Source organism: Labrus mixtus, chromosome 15 (assembly GCF_963584025.1).
Source record: "Labrus mixtus chromosome 15, fLabMix1.1, whole genome shotgun sequence".
Classification (NCBI taxonomy): Eukaryota; Metazoa; Chordata; class Actinopteri; order Labriformes; family Labridae; genus Labrus; species Labrus mixtus.
The window spans coordinates 10,161,018-10,184,971 of NC_083626.1; the positions used below are offsets into that span (position 1 = coordinate 10,161,018).

Consider the following 23,954-nt stretch of genomic DNA (forward strand, 5'->3'; position numbering starts at 1 on the left):
TCCAGGACTATAACTTCTGTATATGTGGAGCCTGCTAGCAGGTCCTGGTTCAGGACGATTATTGTCCTCCTTCTCCTGAACTGTCTCGATAAGCGCCTTCAGCAACTCCAGAATGTCAATATATTATTTTAGAGCTGCCTCATTTTCAAACTGAATCGTTTGCCTTCAGTGATAAATGCAAACAATCTAAAAACTGATGAGTAGAGCCGACATCAGTCCAAGAAGTCGTCCGTCCTTTGTAAAATGTCTTTGCAGCAGCCACAACCAATCAGGACTCAGCTAGTCTTTGTTTACTTCAGGGAAACTCCAACCATTTAGAGAGTATTTTCACATGCTTCACACATTTTGGTCCTCTTGTAAATGCCCCTGAGTGAACACTAGCTAACAATGAGGTAATTATGCAACAAATTGGTGCATGACTCAGAAAAGAGCAAACGATCTATAGGTGTGAAAAACGCCCTCAGAGTCAGATTGGACGGTCCTGAACGCAGCATGGATGTGCTGAGCGAGCCCCTGTGGTAGTTTGCTCATCAGGTTGTGACATTTTCAAATGTAAAAGTGGAAAAACCTGACATCATTCTCCTCGAGCTGTGCTGCCAGCGGCTCATCACGTATCCTGAACACGAGTCGTAGGGTCATACTTATGGACGTGTTACCTGTCGTGTGCTTGTCCATAATGTATGAAAGAACTGCAGGCAGCAGGAGCACAGGAAACCGTGTGGTGACTCCGGCCACACGGGAGCACTCAAAACACAGCGGCAGCCTGTTGGGTGTCATGTTGATGGCCTCTGTGACAGCCAGGAGATTTTAATATACTCCCATAAAACACAGGTTTCTATAGAGTACAGCCCAGGGGACAGAGTGTGTACATGAGTGTTCAGCTCCATCACTGCATTATGAATGAGCGTGCATGTAAATCATGATTGTTGCTGTGTGGAGGACACAGAGCTGGGTATATACTGTAGGTGTTTATTTAGGAATGAAGCTGCTGCAGAACAAAGAACAGAAGTACTTATCATGTGTTTGTCGTCGCGGGAGAAAACTAATGAATGACTGGAGGCAGTGTCTTCCAGTAAAATGTCATTAACATCTCATAAATGTTGCATCTTAATAAACCACTGCTCATCCAGTTGAGTGTTTTTAAATCCTTCATATCGTCACATCATAACACCTGAATTTCCCGGTTAAACTCTCCCCGCGCCCACGACTATTCATTCACAGCTCTGCCAGTGTGTGAATTCAGAGGAGCTGGAGAATAATATTAAAACCACAGAGGGATGATTTGGGTTTAATAAACTCAGTTTTTTCTCCATTGTTTTTTAAGTAGGTTTAGATGTTATAAGCTTAATGTTGCTGCACAACGCTGCAAACTAAAAGTTGTGCTCACTCCACCAGTAAAAAGTGTGAATTATAAGAAGTAGAAGCATAAAACAGTAACTGGACATAAATGAAAGACTAAGGGCCAGGCGTAAATAAACTACAGAAATAAGTAAGTCTTCCCTCCCGCTGTTGGGACCCTCAAGCAAAGGAGCCTCCCTCCATCGACATCAGAAGCTCTGAACCGGCCCCCCCCCCCCCCCCCCCCCCCCCATATCATCATCTCTGCTTCTGTTAGCAGGTTGCATTAGCATCATGTGGGAATAATAACTTGAACCTATGTTTGGTCTAATGCTGCATTCAGGTGCTCCTCAGATGTTCCCATTGTCCGAGTTGGGAAGTCGTTCTCCTGACTTTTCAGTTCAGAAAGTCTGAATGTTTTAACAACTACAAAGACGTTTGGATGCTTCAAAGAAGACGTGTGGATGTCTGTTATGAGTTATATTTGAGCATAAAGTAACATTAACACAACATATTTTTCCTCCCATGTGATGAAGATTCTGACGTCAAGTCGGCAAGTCCGGCAGCCAATTTTTCCCTGAGTTTCCGAGTTGTTGTCCCGAATTGAGCAGGCGTTCATGTGCATTTTACAACTCGGAAACTCGTTTTCCCGATGTGTCAGAAACCACATAAATGCAGCAAAATGAAACCTTTTTTCACACATGCATTCAGTAATCTTCAGGATGTGTTTAACAAAGTATGAAGTGTGTTTAATCGGCCCTCTGCTGAGAGATACTGATGAATCTGTCTGTGTATTAAACATAAAGATGTAGATGTATAAAGTGTCATAACAATGAGTTGAAGTAGATCCAAACTGTCCTTCAGTAAACTCCAGAAGCAGATCAACTTTGTTTTGAACTCTCCGTCTTTCTGTTTCCTCCGTCAGTCTCCATCGACTCGATCCGTGAGGTGTGTGAGGGGAAGCAGTCTGAGATCTTCCAACGGTACGCCGAAGGAAGCTTCGACCCAAACTGCTGCTTCAGTCTGTACTATGGGGAGCACATGGAGTCCCTGGACCTGGTGTCCGGCACAGGAGAGGAGGCGCGCACCTGGATCACCGGACTCAAATACCTGATGGCTGGAATCAGTGATGAAGACAGCCTGGCTAAGAGACAGAGGACCAGAGATCAATATCCTTCAGTGTCTCACTCTGAGCTCCAGATATACCCTTTAAGAATGTTTCTGTCTGTGTTACCTCTCCTTAACCCTCTGTGTCCTCACGTGGCTGAAGCAGACCTTCACCGAGGCCGATAAGAACGGAGACGGCAGCTTAAGCATCGGCGAGGTCCTGCAGCTGCTGCACAAACTCAACGTCAACCTGCCAAGACAGAAGGTCAAGCAGATGTTCAAGGTACGAGAACAGGAAGGGCACGGCCAGATGTTTGACAGTTTTATTACTGGCTTCTCTGCTATGCGGCCTGTCGTTTAATACAGCTGACATTATGATATTCAGGAGTTTAATTTGATGAACTTCTTTTTCCAGCAGTCGATCACAAGCAGCTGGTCAGACATTATTTTTTTCTGTTTCTATCATTGCCTATCGAAAGAACCTGAAGAAAACTACAAAAAACACATTGGAAGAAAAAAAAAATCCTGCAACATGTTTGAGTGAGACATAAACAAACTGAAGTGTTCTAACGTCCGTGCAAACAAAGAGAAGAGAGAGCAAAGAACCCAGAGGGAGTTTGAAAAATGGAGAGAGAGGTTAGAACACAGAAAGGTTTACAGACCCATGCAGAGCTGGATAAACACTGAAGCTTCAGTATCCACCACATGGCAACCTGCGTGAGCATCCACTCTAGAGAGGAGGGGGGGGGGGACAGCTCTCTACAATGTTTAGAATTTAGACTGCAGTACCCATTTTAACCACTAGAGGTCAGAGTTACATACTGCTCCTTTAATAAATAAAGAGGGTTCATGAAGTGGCAGCGGAAGGCAAAGTGTAAGACAGAAACCAGAGAGAGAGACGCTTACATTTTCCTGTTCGCCTGCACGCACTGAGACTCCAAGAAGGCGTTTTAAGATTTAAACACTCGTGGGGCTCTTTGGGGAGAGAGGGCTTTAAAAAAAACATAAGTTTAGACAAGTGCAGCAGGCTTAGGGAGAAGTCAGATCTTAAAAAGAACTGTGTAACTTCTGCAAGTGGATTTCATGTTTTTATGAAAAACTGCTGATTAACAATCCACCAAACTTACTAAGCATGCATTTTAATACATGATGAGAACGCTGCCTTTAACTTTCACTGTGAATAAGAAACGCTGCATAAAACATCTTTAGGACGGGCTCTATGTGGTGACCTGAGACCTCAGCGTGTGCTCTGTGTGTGTGGTGGATTGTGAATGAGCAGTTCGACTCTCTGGCTGATTGCTCGTGCTGCAGATGTTTGTTAACACACACTCGGCTCACAGCGGAGGATTAGCGTGCTGTCGTGTTAACACGGTTGTTTTAGCCTTCCTCCTCGCCGTCGCTAAATCCACTAGGCCTGTCAGGACTCATCCATATGGTGTTGCAGGGACACAGATGGCCTTGATGTCATGCAGGTTAAACACACCAGGGATCGATCTGACCCTGAGTGTGTGTGTGTGTGTGTGTGTGTGTGTGTGTGTGTGTGTGTGTGTGTGTGTGTGTGTGTGTGTGTGTGTGTGTGTGTGTGTGTGTGTGTGTGTGTGTGTGTGTGTGTGTGTGTGTGTGTGTGTGTGTGTGTGTGTGTGTGTGTGTGTGTGTGTGTGTGTGTGTGTGTGTGTGTGTGTGTGTGTGTGTGTGTGTGTGTGTGTGTGTGTGTGTGTGTGTGTGTGTGTGTGTGTGTGTGTGTGTGTGTGTGTGTGTGTGTGTGTGTGTGTGTGTGTGTGTGTGTGTGTGTGTGTGTGTGTGTGTGTGTGGACATAGACAAAGATTTGTGTGTGAGCCGTCTAGTTTCTCAGCTTAACCCACTTACAGTGAGAGAGAGAGAGAGAACCTGTGGACTATCCCACCTTAACTAGTATGAAGACAACTACTGATCTGATGTCTCAGGTCTCTGTCAGAACTCAATGCTGCAAACATTTGAGGATAAATTGTAACTCTTTGTTTAAATTATTTCTTATGTTTTGTACCAAAGATTTCAATGAGGCTAGTTTTAAAAGTTAGAAACTTTTTAAATAGAGAATAGTTAAAAAGCATGAAAAAGCCGCACTATTGAGGGCGCTTCATGGCCGGGCGGTGCCTCATGTAGGGTTCAGACTCCGCCCTTTTTTGGTGTCATTCCCCGCTCTCTCCTCCTGGCGTTTTCTGTCTCTCATCAGCTGTCCTGTCTGGTGGAGGTGAGATTCCCCCCCTCCCTCCCAAAGAAAAATAAAAACACGACTTTAGGTTGTGTTACTGTAAAACTCCATGTTGCAGCATGCAGACCTCTCCTCGTGGATGTGGAAGGTGGGATGTGGAAGGTCGGATGTGATAGCTGAAGCCGTAAACGAGAAACAGAGCTGCAGCTTTCTTCTGCAGTTTCTCTTTGCTCAATGATTTATCACCCCAAAGGCTCACAGACGCACATGTGGAGTGAAAGCTGCGGCGCTAAGTGATGAATTAATCCATATTAGCTGTTAGAGTTAAAGCACAGAGCTCAGGCGTGCTAACAACTTAAGTGCCCGAGGTCATGCATAATGAATGGGAGGGAATAAGGCTGGATTGATGTTTTTGGTCCAATAAGAAGGACTCTGTTCTACTTTGTTAGCCTCCTGTGGCTAACGTCTGTCCTGAGAAAGAGCGCTGCTTCCAAAAATGAATTCTTCAACTCAAATAAATACAGATTACAGATGCATCGATACCCACAGTCAGCCCTCGGTTCAATATGTACCTCAGTCACAGTTTTCTTCACTGACAGTTTGACCCTCAGGCATTAGATTAATTTACTGCCCTCTTAAGTCACTAAGGACAAAAATGTCCATGCCAAAAATACTGCTATAAAAATAGAACAGATTGATATTTTTCTACTTTTTCCTGCATACATCTCTTAAACACCCTTCAGCCCTGCTCAAAACTACCAAACATTGAATCATTTTTAGGAATTTAACCCTTTAAAAGCCAGTTTGATTACTTGATGTCACTGTTGTTATTTAAGAAAAAAGCACAAAAATTAGTTATTTTCCATATAACAAATATTTGGTGGCTGGGGGATTTTTTTCAAATCAGTCTTGGATATGTAAAAGATTATCCAAAATATTGACTTTGATGCATTGTTAGTTTTTGTGTAGCATCAGATTTAAAATGTAGTTCCCTGTTTGGACATTGGAGGGTGAAAATGTCCAATTTACAAAAACTGCTTTAAAAATAGAACAGATTGATTTTTTTTTCTACTTTTTTTTTTTTGCATAAATCTCTTAAACAACTCCAGCCCTGCTCAAAAATATTGAATAAGTATCAGGAATTTAACCCTTTAAATGCCAGAATGATGTAATCAAACTAAAAAAAATTTAAATGTGCATTCCAAAATGTGTCGAGAGAGACTTTCTTACAAAAAATGGTGCCATATGCACTAACACAGACAAAATGATGGCCAGATGAAGAGGTCAAATTTGACCAAATGGACAAAAATGTCCATAGTGATGCATGAGGGTTAAACATCTTGTAGAGTTTAGTAGTAGTAGTAGACTGCAGACGACCTGGCTGTTGTCACTATTTCTGTAAAGTGATAGCCTGTGATGCATATGGTCCTTATCATTGTAATATAAAAAGCACAAACTGATCCTTTTGTTAAATAACAGAAAACCAACATGTGTCACTGTAGCCTGTCTCAGCACAGCGCCGTCAGAGCAGACATTCTTAATAACTGTTTCCATCTGAGTAATCCTGTCTCTATGCATCTGTGCCTGTCACTTCCGTGTCACTCGGTCACAGTTGGTGCCGACAAAGTGACATGTATGCAGAGCCGGCAGCTGAGACTGTTGACGTGAACTGTTTGTCTTGTGTCTGCGAGTCATTCTGCTTCCTGTGTGTGTGTGTGTGTGTGTGTGTGTGTGTGTGTGTGTGTGTGTGTGTGTGTGTGTGTGTGTGTGTGTGTGTGTGTGTGTGTGTGTGTGTGTGTGTGTGTGTGTGTGTGTGTGTGTGTGTGTGTGTGTGTGTGTGTGTGTGTGTGTGTGTGTGTGTGTGTGTGTGTGTGTGTGTGTGTGTGTGTGTGTGTGTGTGTGTGTGTGTGTGTGTGTGTGTGAGCTGCGTCAGAGACCGATCACTGCGCTAACAGCTGGGAGGCTGAACGTGTGACTGGAACAAGTTTTGAGGGTGAAGACGAGTGACAACAAAACTTTTGATCGATTTGAAAGGGGAACACAAGTGGCTGTGTTAAGGGCTGTCGGTCTGACCGCACATCGTTAATGTGTGCATCCAGCTCTGAGCTCGTCTTTACAGAATGAAGCCTGAAATCTGCTAACGATGAAGTTAGCACGGTCGACACATTTTTTAGTAAGCTGACGAAAAAGCTCGGAAAATGTCGACGTATAGCTGAGTAAACATTTTGAGTCTTTTCTAGAAGTTTCCTGGTTTGGAACATGGACCCCCCCCCCCCTCTCTGTCTTCCCTCGTCCATCAACACTCACAGGCTGCGTTCTCAGAGCGCTGCACCAACGGACAGCTTGAGTACCTTGAGACTCACATGCAACAGCGCCAGATAATACGATGTATGTGGTATAAAATTGGTATAATCACAACAACAAACAAACATTTGGTCATTGTTCTCACCCGTCATAACAGAGGGTTTTATTCTGAAAGTAAACCAGATGTTTTAATGTTTTTTTTCGGTGTCTGACTTCCTAAATCGATGCTCTGTGCTCCGGCATCAAGAAAAATTAGAAGCCTTGTGTATCTGCTGCAGAGGACTCCGGGCTGACGGAGCTGAGATGGCGCTCAGGCGGGGGAATTTAACAGTTAGACATCACAAGGAAGAAAATGCCAGCAGTGGGTGTGTCGTGCTCAAACTGGCTGCTGGTAAAAATGTGATTAGGACATAAGAACGTACGTTTTGATAAACAGATTTCTGGACATTTAAGTTGATTCAGAATCTTAAATTTTTTTTATTTTGATTCTGACATTAATCCATTTTTTTTCCATCACCTCTACCCATCAAGTATTATCCAGTATCCATTCAGTCCAGTGTGCATCAATAATCAGCCAGTAATTGGACGCTGCTGAGGAAACTAAAAGAGTTCTCAACACTCCCTGATACATCGCTGATATCCTTTACATGAGGAGAAGACTCTCACATTCATCTCCTCCCAAAAGTGTTCCAGCACAGAATTAAGTTTGCAATCCAGACAGTTTTAATATTCAGTTCTTTATTAAAGTATCCCCATCACACAGTGGACATGTGATACAGTGGAATATTAAAGTATGGATCCCTCTTTAAGGTCGAGTCTAAGCTCAGTGTGTACAGTCATCTCTGCTGCTCAGAGCGGCGCACGCGTCATCACACCGAGCGTCTGCCTCAGCAGCAGCTCGACATATGGAGCCGCTCACAGACGGTCTCAGGAACACCGAGGACAGGATTACACCGGCCCGTTATCTCATGCTGTGACCCACTGCCGCTCTCTCATTAACCTCGTTCCAGATACAACCATCGCCTTTTTATAGTCTGACTGAGAGTCTTTACAGATTACCAAACCTATCAGTATAAGACCAATGAAGCTGTATCAAATACGTCAGGTGTGTGTTACATCTATCTGGTTTGCTGATGTTTGACGTCTGGGACAACATCTCAGATTTCAGCTTATTCATCGTTAAACCAAGAACAGCATGTCAAGTGGTTTTGACAAGAATTATTTCAGCACTGTCAGGAAACTGTTTGGATGAAGATGACAAGTTACACTGTCAGCATTTTAAAACACCTGACACTTCTAGCACAACATTGAACAAAATCTAACTACACACCTTCACTGAAAATCACAGGCTAAGAGTGCATGCTAAATATGATAGGAGGAAAATATATGTAGACATGACGTCAGGGACTTTGTGAGTCTGGAGTAAAGCATGAGGATTTTACAGATGGATCACTTTGATGGGATAGCAGTCGAGCAGAACGTAATCTATAACCTAGCGGCCTCAGGCGTTGAGGGTCTAACTGTGTTCACGTGTTGGAAAACACAAAAAACTAAAGGTGTTCCTGGTGTCCGTTTGTGCAGGAGGCCGACACAGATGACAACCAGGGCACGTTGGGTTTCGAGGAGTTCTGCTCCTTCTACAAGATGATGTCGACTCGCAGAGACCTGTACCTCCTCATGCTCACCTACAGCAACCACAAAGACCACCTGGACGTCGACGACCTGGTGCGCTTCATGGAGACGGAGCAGAAGGTAACCACTGTTTTCATTTTGACTATTTAATCTCTACTGGAAATCCTATGTTCTTATTTAAAGCATTCATGTCCAAATCAACACAGCAGCACCAGAGATATCATCGTTTATATCCCGAAAATTCTTCCTCTTGTTCAAACCTTTGCCTACATTACCCACAATGCAACACTCCAGAAACAGTTTGGTCATTAATCTGTGTATTATGCTAATAAATAGATTGTAATAATTGCTCAAATGGATAATAAGCACACATGCATATTCCTTTGAGCCTCAGTACGTCCAATTTTTCCAAGTGGCCACTCGGGGTATTGCAGCGTGAATTTCTCTGGCCCAAAATCAGGCTACATGATGCGTCTAAAAGTATTATAAAGTATTCATTTTAATATTCCTTGTACACACAAATATTTGCGAGCCAGCTTGGAGAGTTGCGGGTATCTTGGGTGCCCCCCCCGTGTCTCTCCATTAAAGAAGCACGCTGCTGTCTGCAGAGAGTAAGTTTCCATCTTCTGAATCACGCCCCCGTTGCTTTTGACACAACATAACATACATAACTTTTTCCCCAGGTTTGAATAAATGATTGAATTTAGAGTAAGAATCAGCCCTAGTGTGCATCAAGCAAGCGTTTCTTTTAGGGTTCAGTATCCAGGTCTTACTAACAGATTTATGGTCGCTCTAGTAGCTGCTGATGTAGCGTGGAGCCTCATGCAGATATGAGGAGCAGGCTGCAGAGGTCTGGCACGCTCAGACACTCAGACTTTTCAAACTTGTCGTCATCAGCCCAAACCGTCATCACCAGATTTCACACAGCTTCCTCTGGAGCCACGAGAAACTTTATATAACTCCAGTTTTTTTTTCACATTTGCAGCAGTTCACTCCTCTGGACTTGTAGACTTTGATGTTAAAATTGGAAGCGTTCCACTTTGAGGTCAGTTCTCCTCCGGCCCCGAGTGCTTCACCGAGAGCGTAACATTGCTGCAGATTGAGATGAGCTCTGACGGGGAACTGGATTCAGGGGTTGTTATTTTTGTGTCCTTTACAGTTTAATTAAACTCAGTGAATCTAATACTTAAATTAATCCACAGACATCACTAAAAGGACCTTCGTTTGACTTTAAAGAGGACATATTCTCCTCCTTCTCCACTTTTTCAAACAGTCCCCTGTGGTCTAAATGAAACATCTGTGCTTTGCTTTGGTCAAAATATAACATGAATCAAGCACCAGAGTAGGTTTGTGACCCTGTATAAACCAGCTCTCTCAGAACGCTCCATTTTGGTGTGTGTGTCTCTTTAAATGCAATGACCCCCCCCCCCCCCCCCCCCGAGTTTTCCCAGTAGACATCACTCCTCTGTAGCAAGAATAAAAATGGCCGACCTGCCCAAAAGTTTTGCTCTAGGCTGGGGTGGAGTCCATGGGTGGAGATACCAGGGGAAGGGAGGGGATTTTTTATCCCACTGTGACATCACAAGGAGAGCACATTTGAAAGGGAGCATTTTTCTCTGTGTTGTAAGACTTATGAAGACCACAAACAAAGAACTGGATGGGTTTATTTCACATGTTGTGGGTCAGTAGAGTGGATTCGTAAGAGTGGATTTTTCATAATAGGTCCCCTTTAAAGAGCATGCATAGACTATGGTCTGTAACACCTTGATTCTGTGGGGCAGAACATCTATTCAACGTGTAGATAAGGGAACAGCGCATGCTTCAGAAACCAATGAGTGACATCACTGAGAGTACGTCCATGCTCTATACATTCATCAAGGACACTCAAACAGAAGTTTGTCTCTCTTCACAAATGTTGACTCAGTGTTGTGATTCTTGTAATCCCTGAGGGATGCTTGTTGTAGCTTCTGAGAGGTTAGACATCTTGAGCTTACAGAGCAGCAATCACAACGCTAAAGTGGCGCTTAGTGCAGGGAGAAGCAGCCAGTGAGAGCCCTGCAGAGGTGTTAGCATTAGTACCATCACCACCCACGAGATGCTGTTATAAAGGGCTTTAGGATAAAGTACATCTCCTCACTAATGATACCATCCACTGAGAAAGAAATGTGCAAATGAGCGCAACAGCTCGTTTCTCTTTAACCGCTCTCTCTGTGTGTGTGTGTGTGTGTGTGTGTGTGTGTGTGTGTGTGTGTGTGTGCGTGTGCGTGTGCGTGCTCCTTCAGCTAATTTGCGCTCCGACAGGCTGTTTGAATGTGTAGAAACTGTCAGTTTAAGAGCAGAAGGCTCCTCTCACACAGGCTGACTTTCTCTCCAATTAAACTCTTTGTTTAGTGCTGGCGCCGTGCAGGAGTCGGCGTTCCTCCTCCCGTTATTGGAGAGAGGTGTAAGCACGTCTGTGAAGCGATATGTTTGAAATGATGCCAAGTGGCTGCAGAGTTGGCTCGGCTTGAATCCCTAACAATACACTTTGTTCTTGTTTTTATATGCCTCAACACGACAAAGGATGTAAACGACTCCAGCGTGTGCATATATTAGCGTCTGAGAGTTCCTGTGTGTCTTACTTTGTGTTTTTCTGGAACTGATGATAAAATGAAAAGTGTTGATGGCAGACGATCGCCAGAATCTGTTTCCAAAAAGAATAAAAACAGATCCTGAAGAAGCAAATAACACGCGGGGAATTAAGTGGATCAAAATGCAAAAAACAGATTTGCTGTAAAAAACTGAGAATTTACTATTCATGTTCGGTCCGTCTCCGGTGGAAGTTCTGTGTTAGTCTTTTATGGTCATCAGTCTGGTTGATAACAACGGCTTTTTATGGCCGCATATTTGTCTTCTATGCAGCAGTGAGCATCAGTGTATTCCACTGTCAGTATTGTCTGAAGATAATCATGATTACATGACCTCATCTGCAACTAAAAAAAAAGCAAGTTTAAAGTCTGAAGTTTAAAATTCTTCCCATTTGGGTTCTATAAAAAATCAGGAGTGAGCTATCGTCTCCTCTCACTAATCTTTGTGAAGCTGCAGAGAAGTCTTGCAGCGTGTTTGTCAGAAACAGCAGGCGGTGCGAGCTCTGGGCGAACCTCTGCAGAGTTTTATCCGGATTACGATGAGATGGAATTAAGTTTACCTCCTTTTTGAACACATTTTCAGACTCAGTGTGTTTTAAAAAAAAAAATGGAAATAACCCGGTGGAAATGAAGTCCCAGCGGGATACTGTGCTGCACATGGTTCTGTAACATGTCATAAAATCACAGACACAGTGTGAGCGAGGAGAGATGACTGACTGTCCCCTCCCCCTTCATCAATCAATGAGGGGCTTTAAAGAGCAGACAGCAGACGAACAGTTTGACTCTGCTGCTGGATGGACACAAAGATGACATGTAGGAGCGCTCTTCTCTTCACTGGAGTTAAATGTTCCTAATCATGCATTACAAGGTTTTCTTTTACAAGCACCCCGCGCTCTCTCGTTCAGTTTTTTAAGCATTTAAAATATTGTGTACTAATGTGCTTCTGTTATCCATAGATGACCAAAGTGTCCAAGGAGCACTGCCTGGAGATCATCAACAAGTTTGAGCCGTGCTCAGAAAACCAGAAGCAAGGGGTTCTGGGAATCGACGGTGAGTCTTCCTCTCATGTGGTATGATCTTATCAGGTGTCATAGACGTTTTCCCATTTTGGCTGAACACTTTGCTCATCACTGCTGAATCTCGATTTGTGTGTGTTTTTGAGCGTATGTGTGTGTGTTATGGTGTGTGTGTAAACATTTCTCTACAAGGTCAGTTTGACAGTTGCTGCAGCTCCCGCTCTGCCGTCCGTTAACAACATGGATCAATTCTGCTCCAAAACTATCTGTTTCTAAAGATTTGATAATTTTGCTCTTTCAACATGTCAACTTAAGGACGGACAGAAAACTGCAGAAAAAAAGAGAAATAATATTAAACACCCCGGTTCAAGACTGGAGACAGTCAACGCAAACATGGGTTTAAAATAAGAAACATAATAAGCATCAAAACTAAACAATGAGAGACAAATGTCTGCTTCTCACCTCGAGACTATTTTTCTCTGTCTGCATTTGCACCGCCATGGTATCTCCTCTGATGCTGCAGCTTAAAAGGTTCCTCTAAACGGGGTTCTGGGAGCTAAAATAGTTTTCTGCGGTGCAGAATCAATACAAAAGGTTGGAGGGTTTCAACAGTTCCTAGAACTATGAAACAGTTCCTGTGGTCAGATAAGCTGATAGTGACTTTCCAAGCATCATATTTGATTCCATCTAAGGGTGAAACATCTATCTGCTGTTTTGTTTCTTCCAGGTTTAACAAACTACACGCGCAGCCCTGAAGGAGACATCTTCAACCCGGCCCACTACGAGGTGAACCAGGACATGAACCAGCCGCTGTGCAACTACTTCATCGCCTCCTCGCACAACACCTACCTGATGGGAGACCAGCTGATGTCTCAGTCCAGGGTGGACATGTACGCCTGGGTGCTGCAGGCCGGCTGTCGCTGTGTGGAAGGTGAGGGCGTGTGGGAACAAGCAGCAGAGTTTGATCTAAAGATACAAGCTGCTGTTAGCAGATTATGAACTTTGTCTCTGTGTTTATGAACCGACTGTGCTGCAGCTTTTACGTGTCTGATCGGGAAATAAACGATCTCAAATTAAAAAAATGTAGTAGAAAGAAACGCAGCAGTGTCGGATTACTTTTTAAGTCAAGCTCCTGACAAAGTAAATAACTGTAGACTTCTGATTGTTGGTTTTGTCATTACCTGAATTTGTTTTAGGTCAAAATACGTTTTTAAAGTGATCTCTCTGTTCCTTTTGATTTACAACGTCTCTTTGTCCCCCTGTCCTCAGTGGACTGTTGGGACGGTCAGGACGGAGAGCCCATCGTCCACCACGGCTACACCCTCACCTCCAAGATCCTCTTCAAAGACGTCATCGAGACCATCAACAAGTACGCCTTCGTCAAGAACGAGTACGTACACACACACACACACACACACACACACACACATTATGTCCTCAGCCTTCCTTTGATTTATTTGATTCACCGACTCACTCGTTGCTGTAGATCACTTTCTTGTTCCATCGTCTCTCCTCTGATGGTTACTGACAGACCATGAAACATGTGTGTGTAATATGCATGTTGAAAATGACCCAGCAGTGTGTGTGCCTGTGTGCTGTCGGTATTCATTACACAGCGTGTGGGATGGTTAAAGCGTGGCGCCTGTGTGTTGGAGTACAATCCCATGGTTGGATGGTTTTAATGTGTTTGAAACATGTTGTGATGCATTCAGTCTGGTCGAAGCGTTCCCTCATGGGTTCATGCATGATGGTGTTTACTGACTGTGAAATCGTATCTGCTTGATGCTAAAATATCTAGAACTGATCCACCTGCAGGACCCAGTAAACGCAAATATCCCAAAATGACCTATTCTGCTTATCCCCATTTTAAAAACTCACATATAGTGTTACAATTCTGGATGTCCAAACTAAACATGGGCAAAGTATCAGCTCATGAGGTAAACGTTTGTTGGAGGAATCCCAGGGTCAGTCTGCAGAGGGCGCTAAACAGGTCATTCTGCAAATCGCCATAGTCTCTCTTCTCCCAGCACTGGAGAGCAGCCCTCCCCTGGAAGCCCTGCAGTGTTCTGTACCCCCCAGAGATCAAAGATACACAGAACATTAAGATGAACACTCTGACATCCCTGAGATGTTTTATATCAGCTGACAGACCTGAATATTTGTGATCTGTTTTTAAGATACACTTTATTTGTTTTGACTCATTTATTCACGTTTTTCATTTACTTCACAAAGTAAATAAAAACCACACACAGATGTTTCTCTACAAATCAGAAACAGATACAAAACACACACACACCTCTTCCTCCTTCCTCCACCTCCTTCTCCTCCTCCTCCTCTTCCTCCTCCTTCCTCCACCTCCTCCTCCTCTTCCTCCTTCCTCCACCTCCTCCTCTTCCTCCTCCTCCTTCCTCCACCTCCTCCTCCTCTTCCTCCTTCCTCCTCCTCCTTCCTCCACCTCCTTCTCCTCCTCCTCTTCCTCCTTCCTCCTCCTCCTCCTCCTCTCCTCTTCTTCCTCCTCTTCCTCCTTCTCCACCCCTTCCTCCACCTCCTTCTCTTCCTCCTCTTCTTCCACTTCTCCTCCTCCTCTTCCTCCTTCTCCTTCTCCTCCTCCTCCTGAAGGAAGCTGAGATGATTTCTATTTTTAGATCCCGTCTCTTCAAGTGAAAAAGAAGGAGGAACACTGGCTTTGTGTGCACACTCACTGTGTGTTTCTGAAAACAGAATCGTAGACGCTGTATTCCTCAGATAATCGGTTAAAAAGGCGCAGGGTGGAAGGCTGAATTCAACTTCAAAGCGATCTGATTATGCCAGGGCGCTGGATAAAAAAACCTCGGAGGGCTGACGGGGACAAAAATGAGAAGAAATCATCCGTCTGACTCAGACGGGGAATCATCTCAGCCTGCATGACGTGAACGAGGAGTCAGAAGAGTCCAATACACTCGTGTTCATCCAGAGATCCCAACTATGCAATTTGGATTCAAAGATGAAGGAGGATTCATTCTGGAGTCTTTTACAAGGGAAACCAAGTCTGACTTTGAAGTGTCGTCTTTTCAGAGCTGAGGACACTTAAGAGTGTAGAACTGACTTTAAGATTCAGCGTATGTTGAATAAAAACCAAAACACTTAAAGTTAAGTCACCGTACTTATCGAGCACATTTATGAAGAAGAAGAAGATATCCTTTACTAATCCCGAGAGGAGAAATTCAATTTTACACTCTGTTGTTGAGACATGCTGCACAAACATGCACAAACAGGATCCTGTGGACATGAACTGATGATGTCACAGCGAGCGCCCCTGAGCTGGTGCGCGGGGCTCGAGGGCGCCTCGGCAGTGCTCAGGAAAGCTCCCCAGCTACCTGACCAATTTCCAAATTTGGTCCGCACCGGAACTTGAACCGGAGACCCTCCGATTCCCAACTCAAGTCCCCACAGACAGAGCTGCTGCCGCCTCAGGATTCTCTTACAACTGAGGGAAAAGGTCTCAAAAACTGCCTCAGCACAAGTTTACACAATGATAACAATAAACTGGAGCTGCCAGAAACCCTGAACGGGCCCTCACACTTTGGCTGTGTCGGGGTTGTGGCACAGACGCAGGAAAGCAGTAACAACCTTAAACATTACCTCAAACTTTGGTGAGTTTTGGAGCATGTTAAAGCTCCCAACAATGTAGTAAAAGGAGGCAGGAGAATATTAATCCTAAATATGTGGGAACATGGTCCATTCACAAAGCAGCTCCTCACTCTGAGAAGAAAAAGGACCCAGTCCAGAGGAATCCTAAATCCCACAGAGCTGCTAATTGACAGATAATACCTGAGATATAGGTTTATAGTTAACGAGGATCCAATCAGCTCCCCAACAAATCCAAACAAGCCAATAAAAGCCGAGAGGATGTTTTGCACCGTAACACTGGATAAGCACCGTTTGTATTTCTAATCTCTTGGTTTTATTCATCAAACTAGATAAAAAATATTCTTCACACACCCATTTGTTTCCCAATGAAACCATATTGTGTTCATAATTTCTCCGCCTCATCAGGAGGAGTCAAAGGCATGGATGAGTTTTTCCGGGGTTCTGGGCGAGTGAGAGTTTTGTAATTGTCGTGCACATGTCTGTTTTAAGTCCTAGCATGCACTGCAGGGTCTCTCCTTTAGCAGCATTAGTAGCATTCCCCTTTTCTGGGGCAGAGCTTGGTGTCTTATTGAAAATGTGATATTTGTGTATTTTATTCCTTTTGGTTGATATTCAGGCTTTGAAATGTCTTTTGTTATTTTCGAATAGTGTCTGTTGTCTTTACTGTGAACGGGGTTAACAGACCTGTGAATGTGAATCTTTGATACGGTGCAAACCCTGCAGCAGCTCTTCTTTATATTCAGAGTGCTTAAACGTTGTTTTCTCACCTTCAGCTTGAACCTTTAACTCAGCCTGTTTCTGTCTGGTTCTCTCTCAGCTACCCCGTCATCCTGTCCATCGAGAACCACTGCAGTGTTCCTCAGCAGAAGAAGATGGCGCAGTACCTAATCGAGATCCTCGGGGACAAACTGGACGTGTCCAACATCAAAGCTGAAGAGTCTGGACGGCTGCCGTCACCAGATTTACTCAAGGGCAAGATCCTGGTCAAGGTAAGGGGGGGGGGGGGGGGGTTCCTTAAATAACTAGTGAGTCATCCCTCAGGTGATTATCTCAGCCCGTCGTTTTATAATTATTGTAGGTTTGAAGCCCACTGAGCAGACTTCAAAGGCACACAGTGGGCTGATTGAAGAGCTGTGATTAGAAAGTGTTGACATGTTTGGGAGGAGAGGGCGGGATGCAAACAGGAGGGAATACAGAGCTTCAGTTGTTCATGTGGAGGACCTGCAGACTGCAGGATGGCTCGTTATCTGAGCACACTGATCTGTTGTTAATGAAAGACGTTATCTCGAGCCGACCACGGATGATTGGTTAAATGATCTGACGGCTGCACATCAGACTCAGTTCAGGGCTTCAGCTTCACTCACTTTGCTCTGACTTCATAAAGAACAAGCCCTCAAATAACACTTAATGTTTACAGCAAGCTCCGAGTGCTTCTGCAAGTTCTCAGATTGAGATAACACTAACTCTAGTAGTCTGTCTACAAACCCCCCAATGATGAGAAAAGTCCATCCTCGCCGTCGTCTGCCTGCTCCACTTTTCAGAAAATGTGTGCTCAAACAGGCCGTTTGGAGAGTTTCCCTTCATGACATCACAAAGGGCAGTAGCCCCTCCCCCAGGTGGGTGACACTCCCACAGCTAGGTGTTTGTTCTGCCCTCTGAGTCTGCCTTCTCACCGTAAACAATAGGACATGGAGCGAGAAAGACAGAGACACCCAAGCCCTTCCAGAGAGGGGGCGTGGTCAGACACAGCTCATTTACATATTTAAAGGTACAGACACAGAAACAGCCTGTTCTGAGCAGGGCTGAAATAGAGGGGTTTATAGACATGATCAAATACAGGATCAGAGTGGATTTAGAGCAAGAAACTTCACAGACATGTTTTGAGGAGCTCTGAGACCTATTTACACTGAAGAAGAGGAGGATATGTGACCTTTAACAATGCTGAGGTGATTATCATGAACATGATAGAAGTGCATCCTTCTATTTAAAAGTAGTAAAGGTAAATTTATTTAAGGGCTGCCTCATTAGTTTCCTGCAGCTCAGTTTGTTTTTAGGTTAGATTTCTTTCAGTCGCGGCTTCTGAGCTTTTCACTAGGAGCGTATTTATCCAGAGATGTCCTCTCCTCTCAAATAAACAAACCAAACTGACCCTGTGAGAAAAACACAAAATAAAATCTGTGTCTCTCCCTCTTCAGCAGGACTTCAGGGGCTGCAAGCTAAACTGTTGCTAACTTTAGTTTGGCTTATTTTCTCTGTAAACCCAAAGACATTTGATGACTAAAATTCTTTATCCTGAAAGATATTTAAGTTAAAAACAACTCAAATTAAAGGAAGAGAGTCTGCTGGATCCTGCAAAGTCAGAAAGTGTTGAATGAAAATCTTTAAATGTCTGGTGTGCAAACTAACACCTGCAGATTTCTTCATTACAGCGTCAATTAAATGGATGCAAACATCATTAAAAGAAATCTTCATTTCTGCACCAAACGTCTCTTTAGATTCACCCAAACGTCTTCTGCAGTGATTGTAAAAGCTCCTAGTCGACACTTTGACTGAGTTTATAACATCAACCATTAAATCAGAGTTTAATACCCGTGTTTAACCGACGGAGGAAGGAGATGATGTGTGCTAGCAGAGGAGGGCTGCAGGATTAATGAGGCTTTATTAACATTACATGTGTTCACTGAAGTAAAGGCATCTCACTAACACCTGGCACGAGAAAGACGCTGCGCCAGCTGGTGCACCAGGAGGCCTACCTGTGTGTACAGAGTGTCTCAGGGTCGGTGTGTTACCCGCTGTGGGACGACGCCTCCATGTTATTCAGAGTGATTACAACCACACAACTGTCTAACTTCATCATAAAAATCCATCTCTGCTGCAGAGTGTCAGGCTCTCCGCTTCCAAAATATCGACTGAACCACGATCGTGTTCTCTGTTAGACTTCTCCCTCATATCTCCGCCTCGTCCTGTGTCGATGAGAATGAAATTATGTGCAACAGGTTTTTATTGGCTACTAAATCCTCTGCACGGCTCGGCCACTCCGGCTCGGCAGGAGGGGATTGTGAGACAAAGATAATGTCAAGACAACCATAAAAGGACGGGATTATCGGCTGTAACAAGGCCTGGCTACATAAACAATGCTAACACTGACGGTGTTCCTATCAACAAGACAGGCTGCTTTACAATGTACCCAACGCCCGCTCCAGTTTTTAATCAATCATTTGGTTCTCCTTTAGGGGGAGACAGACCACCACCATCACATAAGCTTAAAGGGGACATATTCTGAAAAATCCACTTGTACAGTGTCTACTGACCCACAAAATGTGAAATAAACCCATCCAGTCCTTTGTTTGTGGTCTGCATAAGTCTTACAACACAGAGAAAAATGCTCCCTTTCAAATGTGCTCTCCTTGTGATGTCACAGTGGGATTCTAGTAAAACAAAATCCCCTCCCCTCCCCTGGTATCTCCACCCATGGACTCTACTCCCAGCCTAGAACAAAACTTTAGCGCAGGTCAGCCAGTTTTATTCTCGCTACAGAGGAGTGATGTCTATGGAGAAAACTCAGGGGGGGCTCATTGCATTTAAAGAGACACACACACCAAAACGGAGCGTTCTGAGAGAGCTGGTTTATACAGGGTCACAAACCTCCTCTGGTGCTTGATTCATGTTATATTTTGACCAATCACAGCACAGATGTTTCATTTAGACCACAGGGGACTGTTTGAAAAGGTGGAGAAGGAGGAGAATATGTCCTCTTTAACTCACCATGAGTAATTACGAGTCAGATAGAGGAGATGGTTGATCCTCTCGAACAGGAAACAACACCTGAACAAGCTCGCAGCATGGTGACAAATGTTAAATTATTCTACACGTATCAGCGTCAGCTTGATTGCTAATTAGAACCATTTTCACACAGGACGAGTATTTCCAGACGACTTGTGATTTAGAAAGTGGCGGTGTTTCCTGCAGCTCTTTCCCAAGGGATGAGCTCAGTCTGAATTTACCGACTTTATCCCTCAGATGTGATGTCAGACTCTTTCTCTTCAACACATAAACCATAACTTTACAACAAAAACAAGTAATGCGCCTGTTGAAAGGAAGACAAATGCTCTTTTCAAGCTTCTGAAACTTCATCCATCTTATTTTCTTTTACAAATGCGCTCCTCTGATGGATCTGAGCTCGTACGCTCTGTAAATCTGTCTTCATGTTATTTATAAGGAGTAACCTGTGCTATTTTCAGTCAAAACTAGAATTTATTATCGCCAGTGCAGCCTCTTCAAGCATCTCTAATGTCCTCCACCAGAAAGGAGAAAGTCAAATAAGGGAAACAAGATGACATAAAACACCTGCAGGACCAAGCTTTGCTGTTAACTGAAGTTGAAGCTGAAGTGTAAAATCCTGCAGTTCCTTGAGTGTCCACTAGAGGCTGACTGCAGAAGCACAAGAAGTCACATACACACCCATTCAAAAAAGCTTCAAGCTGTGAAATGAGCTCTTAAGCACCCAATGTTTCAGATGTTAATAGAAGGAGTATCCATTTAAACACACCACATTCAATATGTCTGTATATTTTAGTATTAAAAGATCATTTACTGAAAGCTGAGAGTTCCTGCTCGAGTTTTTTAAAGATAAAAAAATGTACAAGATGATTTAAAGCTTCTGGGAATCTTCAAACAGAACATAGATATTGACTTTACCCACAGGTACATTACATGGACTTAGCAGCTGTTTAAGATAATGATGTGAATCTCCACTGACTTGTTTTGTTTTTCTACAAAAGGGGAAGAAACTTCCTCCAAACATCGACGAGGACGCGGAGGAGGGAGACGTGTCTGACGAGGACAGCGCTGACGAGATGGAGGACGACTGCAAGCTGATGAACGGAGATGTAAGTAGCTTCTCTGCGTTTTCCTCCTCTTCTCCTCGTTTATCTCTTTGTGTACCAGAGGCAGGCCTTTGTGTCCAGCCGATGACGGGTGAATCTCTGCATGTTGTTCTTCTTCTTGATGGCTCGTGTCCACAGTAAGCAGTAGTGATGCAGTGATCTGCCCTCCTGTCGTTCCTCATTTTATCTGCTGTTCTGCTTTTTTCTGCTGTTTGCTTCAGTCTTTCTCTCCTTGTGGCTATTTGTTCTCATTTCCTGCTCTTTCTTTCTTTCTTTCTCCTGTGTCCACTTTTTCTCTTCTTACACTCTCGCTTGCTTCAAAGTGGAAGGTATTGTATAAAAAGTTCATCGCCAGCCATCTCAGAAATCTCACCCACTCATCCCGCCTGTCAACGTTTAAAATCAGCTCCCCGAGACACTTTGCATCAACTCTGTGATTCTCAAACTTTCTCTGTCCGCACCCACCACAACTTCATTAAAATACCATCCAGATCGTGAACATTCATTTGCTGTGATGTGTTTCTACAAACGCATGAATAATAAACATTATTTACATTAAAGTATTCAAAAGTAAAAAAATACATTTTCTTTATTTCAAATGTATTTTTAAAGGAGCAGTATGTAACTCTGACCCCTAGTGTTTAAAATGGATACTGCAGTCTAAATTCTAAACATTGTAGAGAGCTGTCTCCCCCCCCCTCCTCTCTAGAGTCGATGTTCACACAGGTCACCATGTGGTGGACACTGAAGCTTCAGTGTTTATCCAGCTCTGCATGGGTCTGTAAACCTTTCTGTGTTCTAACCTCTCTCCATTTTTCAAAAGCATCTCCAATATTGATCCTAGTTTGAGCACGTTTCTGCTCGTGGAGCTTATTAGAAACATGCAGAGGCTTTTTAGGTCGGGTACAATCACTTCTATCTGAACCACTTCTCTTGCCCGCTTCCATCGCTGCAACACCTGTTGGACCTGACAACTGCTCTCATATCTGGCAAACCGAGGGGCGTCCAAAACGACCGTGTGGGGAGGTGCCTTAAAACCACCGCTTACCTTCTCAGGTCCAAACAAATCCAGATCATTCAGGACCAGAATCTAAAGTTAGAAGGACTGCAGCGGTCTGTTGTAACTCAGCTCAAAGAGTTTATTTTTAATGCCGCCTCTGACAAATTGCTGCAGGCAGAACGCACTCCTTGCCACGCCTACCTGTCATGTCTTCATGCCCCTGCATGTGGGTTTGCCCCCCATAGTTTGAGAATCACTGCATTGACATAAGCATGCACATTTATGAATGTCATAAAGGTGGAAACGATATCATTAACTGATGATTGATGAAGTACTTGTTTCTATCTCATATGTTATTTATTCTGAAAAACAAAATTAGAGAGGTGTCAGCTTGTTGAAATAATTGTCTGCAGTGATTTTTCAGACAATGAGATGTTTTTCAGAAGGTCGTTTGTCCAGGTACATTAACACAAACACTGCCTGAGACCTTTAAGTGTTATAGAACAATCAGGTTAACATCTTATCCATCAAACCAGACGGACAGCAGTGACTGAAACACATGACTTAAATACTTAAGGTTTCTATAACAACATATCTTCAGCTGTGACTCGTCTGTGATCATGTTCCTCAGTGAGCATCCAGTCAGTCACCTGTGATCCATTTAAAAACATGGTTATTGGAGACACTCTGCCACCTGGTGGATGAACTCAGTATGTGCATGTTGATCTTCTCAACACATTGAGCAGTGAAACCTCAATGAGGAGATCTTCACCTTTTCCTCTTCATCTTTTAAAACAAAAGTCAAACCGTCATCTGTGCTGTCACTCTCCATGATACATAAAAGTGTTGGAGGTTCTGTCTGCATTACTTAACATGTTGATGATGTGTCTTCTCTCCCTTTGAGAAGTGTGAGTGCTCTTCAATCCTGCATGATGCATGATGTGTGTTCAGTCCAAACAGGATGAGAGGTTCTGAATCATGATTTCATCTGCACGAGGCGGAGCTCAGATTGAGAGTCAGTTCACCTAAATCAGAAATAAACATCTTTACTGCCTGTCCCAAATGTTCTGAACAATCCAGACGTTGTTCTGAAGCACGTTTAAAAACAAAGTGTGGCTCAAACGAACAGGAAAGCATCAAAACAACACGATGAAACATTACGACAGGTTTAAAAACAAAAGTGTTACAACCGAGAGGAAAGAAAAATCCAACAACAGATCTCAGTGAAGACCATTTGTCAGTAAAATACTTAAAGCCATTAAATATTTCTGACTCTATCAGAGGTCATTTAGATGAGCTGACTCTTTAATGCATTCATCATAAACCAGACAAAACATGCACTGTTGATGGAGTTACATAATATACACATGTGACTTACATTACATTCATCATGAAGTCTGGAGGCTTCTGCTTTATGTGACACAATGTTTTTTTTTCATGTTTCCTCCCTGTGAACGTTTTGGGAAAGATCAGGCGGGATCCTTCATGATGTGTTTTATTCTTCTTGTTCTGGTCCATCCAGAGTCAGACAGTATCTCTGTGTTCTCTTTTTTAATGCTCATATATGTGGATTTAAGTAAAACAAACAAGACTCTGAATGGAGCTCGAAGTGATGCTGCAAAGATTAGATTTAGGGCTTTGTTGTTTTTGAGAAGGGCGGCACGGTGCTGCAGTGGTTAGTGTTGTCGCCTCACAGTGAGGAAGTTCCTGGTTTGAATCCCCGTCCTTCAGGAGTCTCTCTGTGTGGAGTCTACATGTTCTCCCCGTGCATGTCTGGGTTCTCTCCGTGTACTCCGGTCCAAAGACAAACACAAAGTTCCTCACAGGAGTTTTAAAATCAGTGAGAAGTTAAAGGTGGAGTACCTAAAGAAAGGATAGATACTTTATTGATCCCGAGGGAAATTCAAAGCATCCAGTAGCAGGTTACAAAGACGTACATGACATGAAACATTTGTGACAAATTAACCACAAAACCGACGCCCCCCCTCCCATACATATATATTAACCCGAAAAAAGATTTAAAGAATACCCCTAGATGAATCAAACTTAAACTGTGCAATTAAAAATAGACTTATACAAGAAATGTACATAACCCGTGCAGGGATAAAAATATGTGTAATTTAAAGCAAGAACCTTTAAACAATTGAGGGAAAAATCTGTAATTAGACCTAAATATAAAAAAAAAAAAAAGTGTTGACCTTCTGAAGTTGTGTAGTTTATAT

General features: G+C 43.4%; 1 protein-coding gene across 1 annotated transcript in view; it reads left to right on the plus strand.

The window, feature by feature from the left end:
• Positions 1-23,954, plus strand: part of plch2a (phospholipase C, eta 2a) — a 51,050-nt gene that overhangs the window by 12,471 nt on the left and 14,625 nt on the right. Inside the window, exons 3-10 of the mRNA XM_061058677.1 lie at positions 2,264-2,507; positions 2,599-2,728; positions 8,523-8,693; positions 12,157-12,250; positions 12,944-13,147; positions 13,486-13,606; positions 16,664-16,835; positions 20,628-20,735. Coding sequence (XP_060914660.1) covers positions 2,264-2,507; positions 2,599-2,728; positions 8,523-8,693; positions 12,157-12,250; positions 12,944-13,147; positions 13,486-13,606; positions 16,664-16,835; positions 20,628-20,735 — 1,244 coding nt within the window. The remainder of the gene's footprint in view (positions 1-2,263; positions 2,508-2,598; positions 2,729-8,522; positions 8,694-12,156; positions 12,251-12,943; positions 13,148-13,485; positions 13,607-16,663; positions 16,836-20,627; positions 20,736-23,954) is intronic.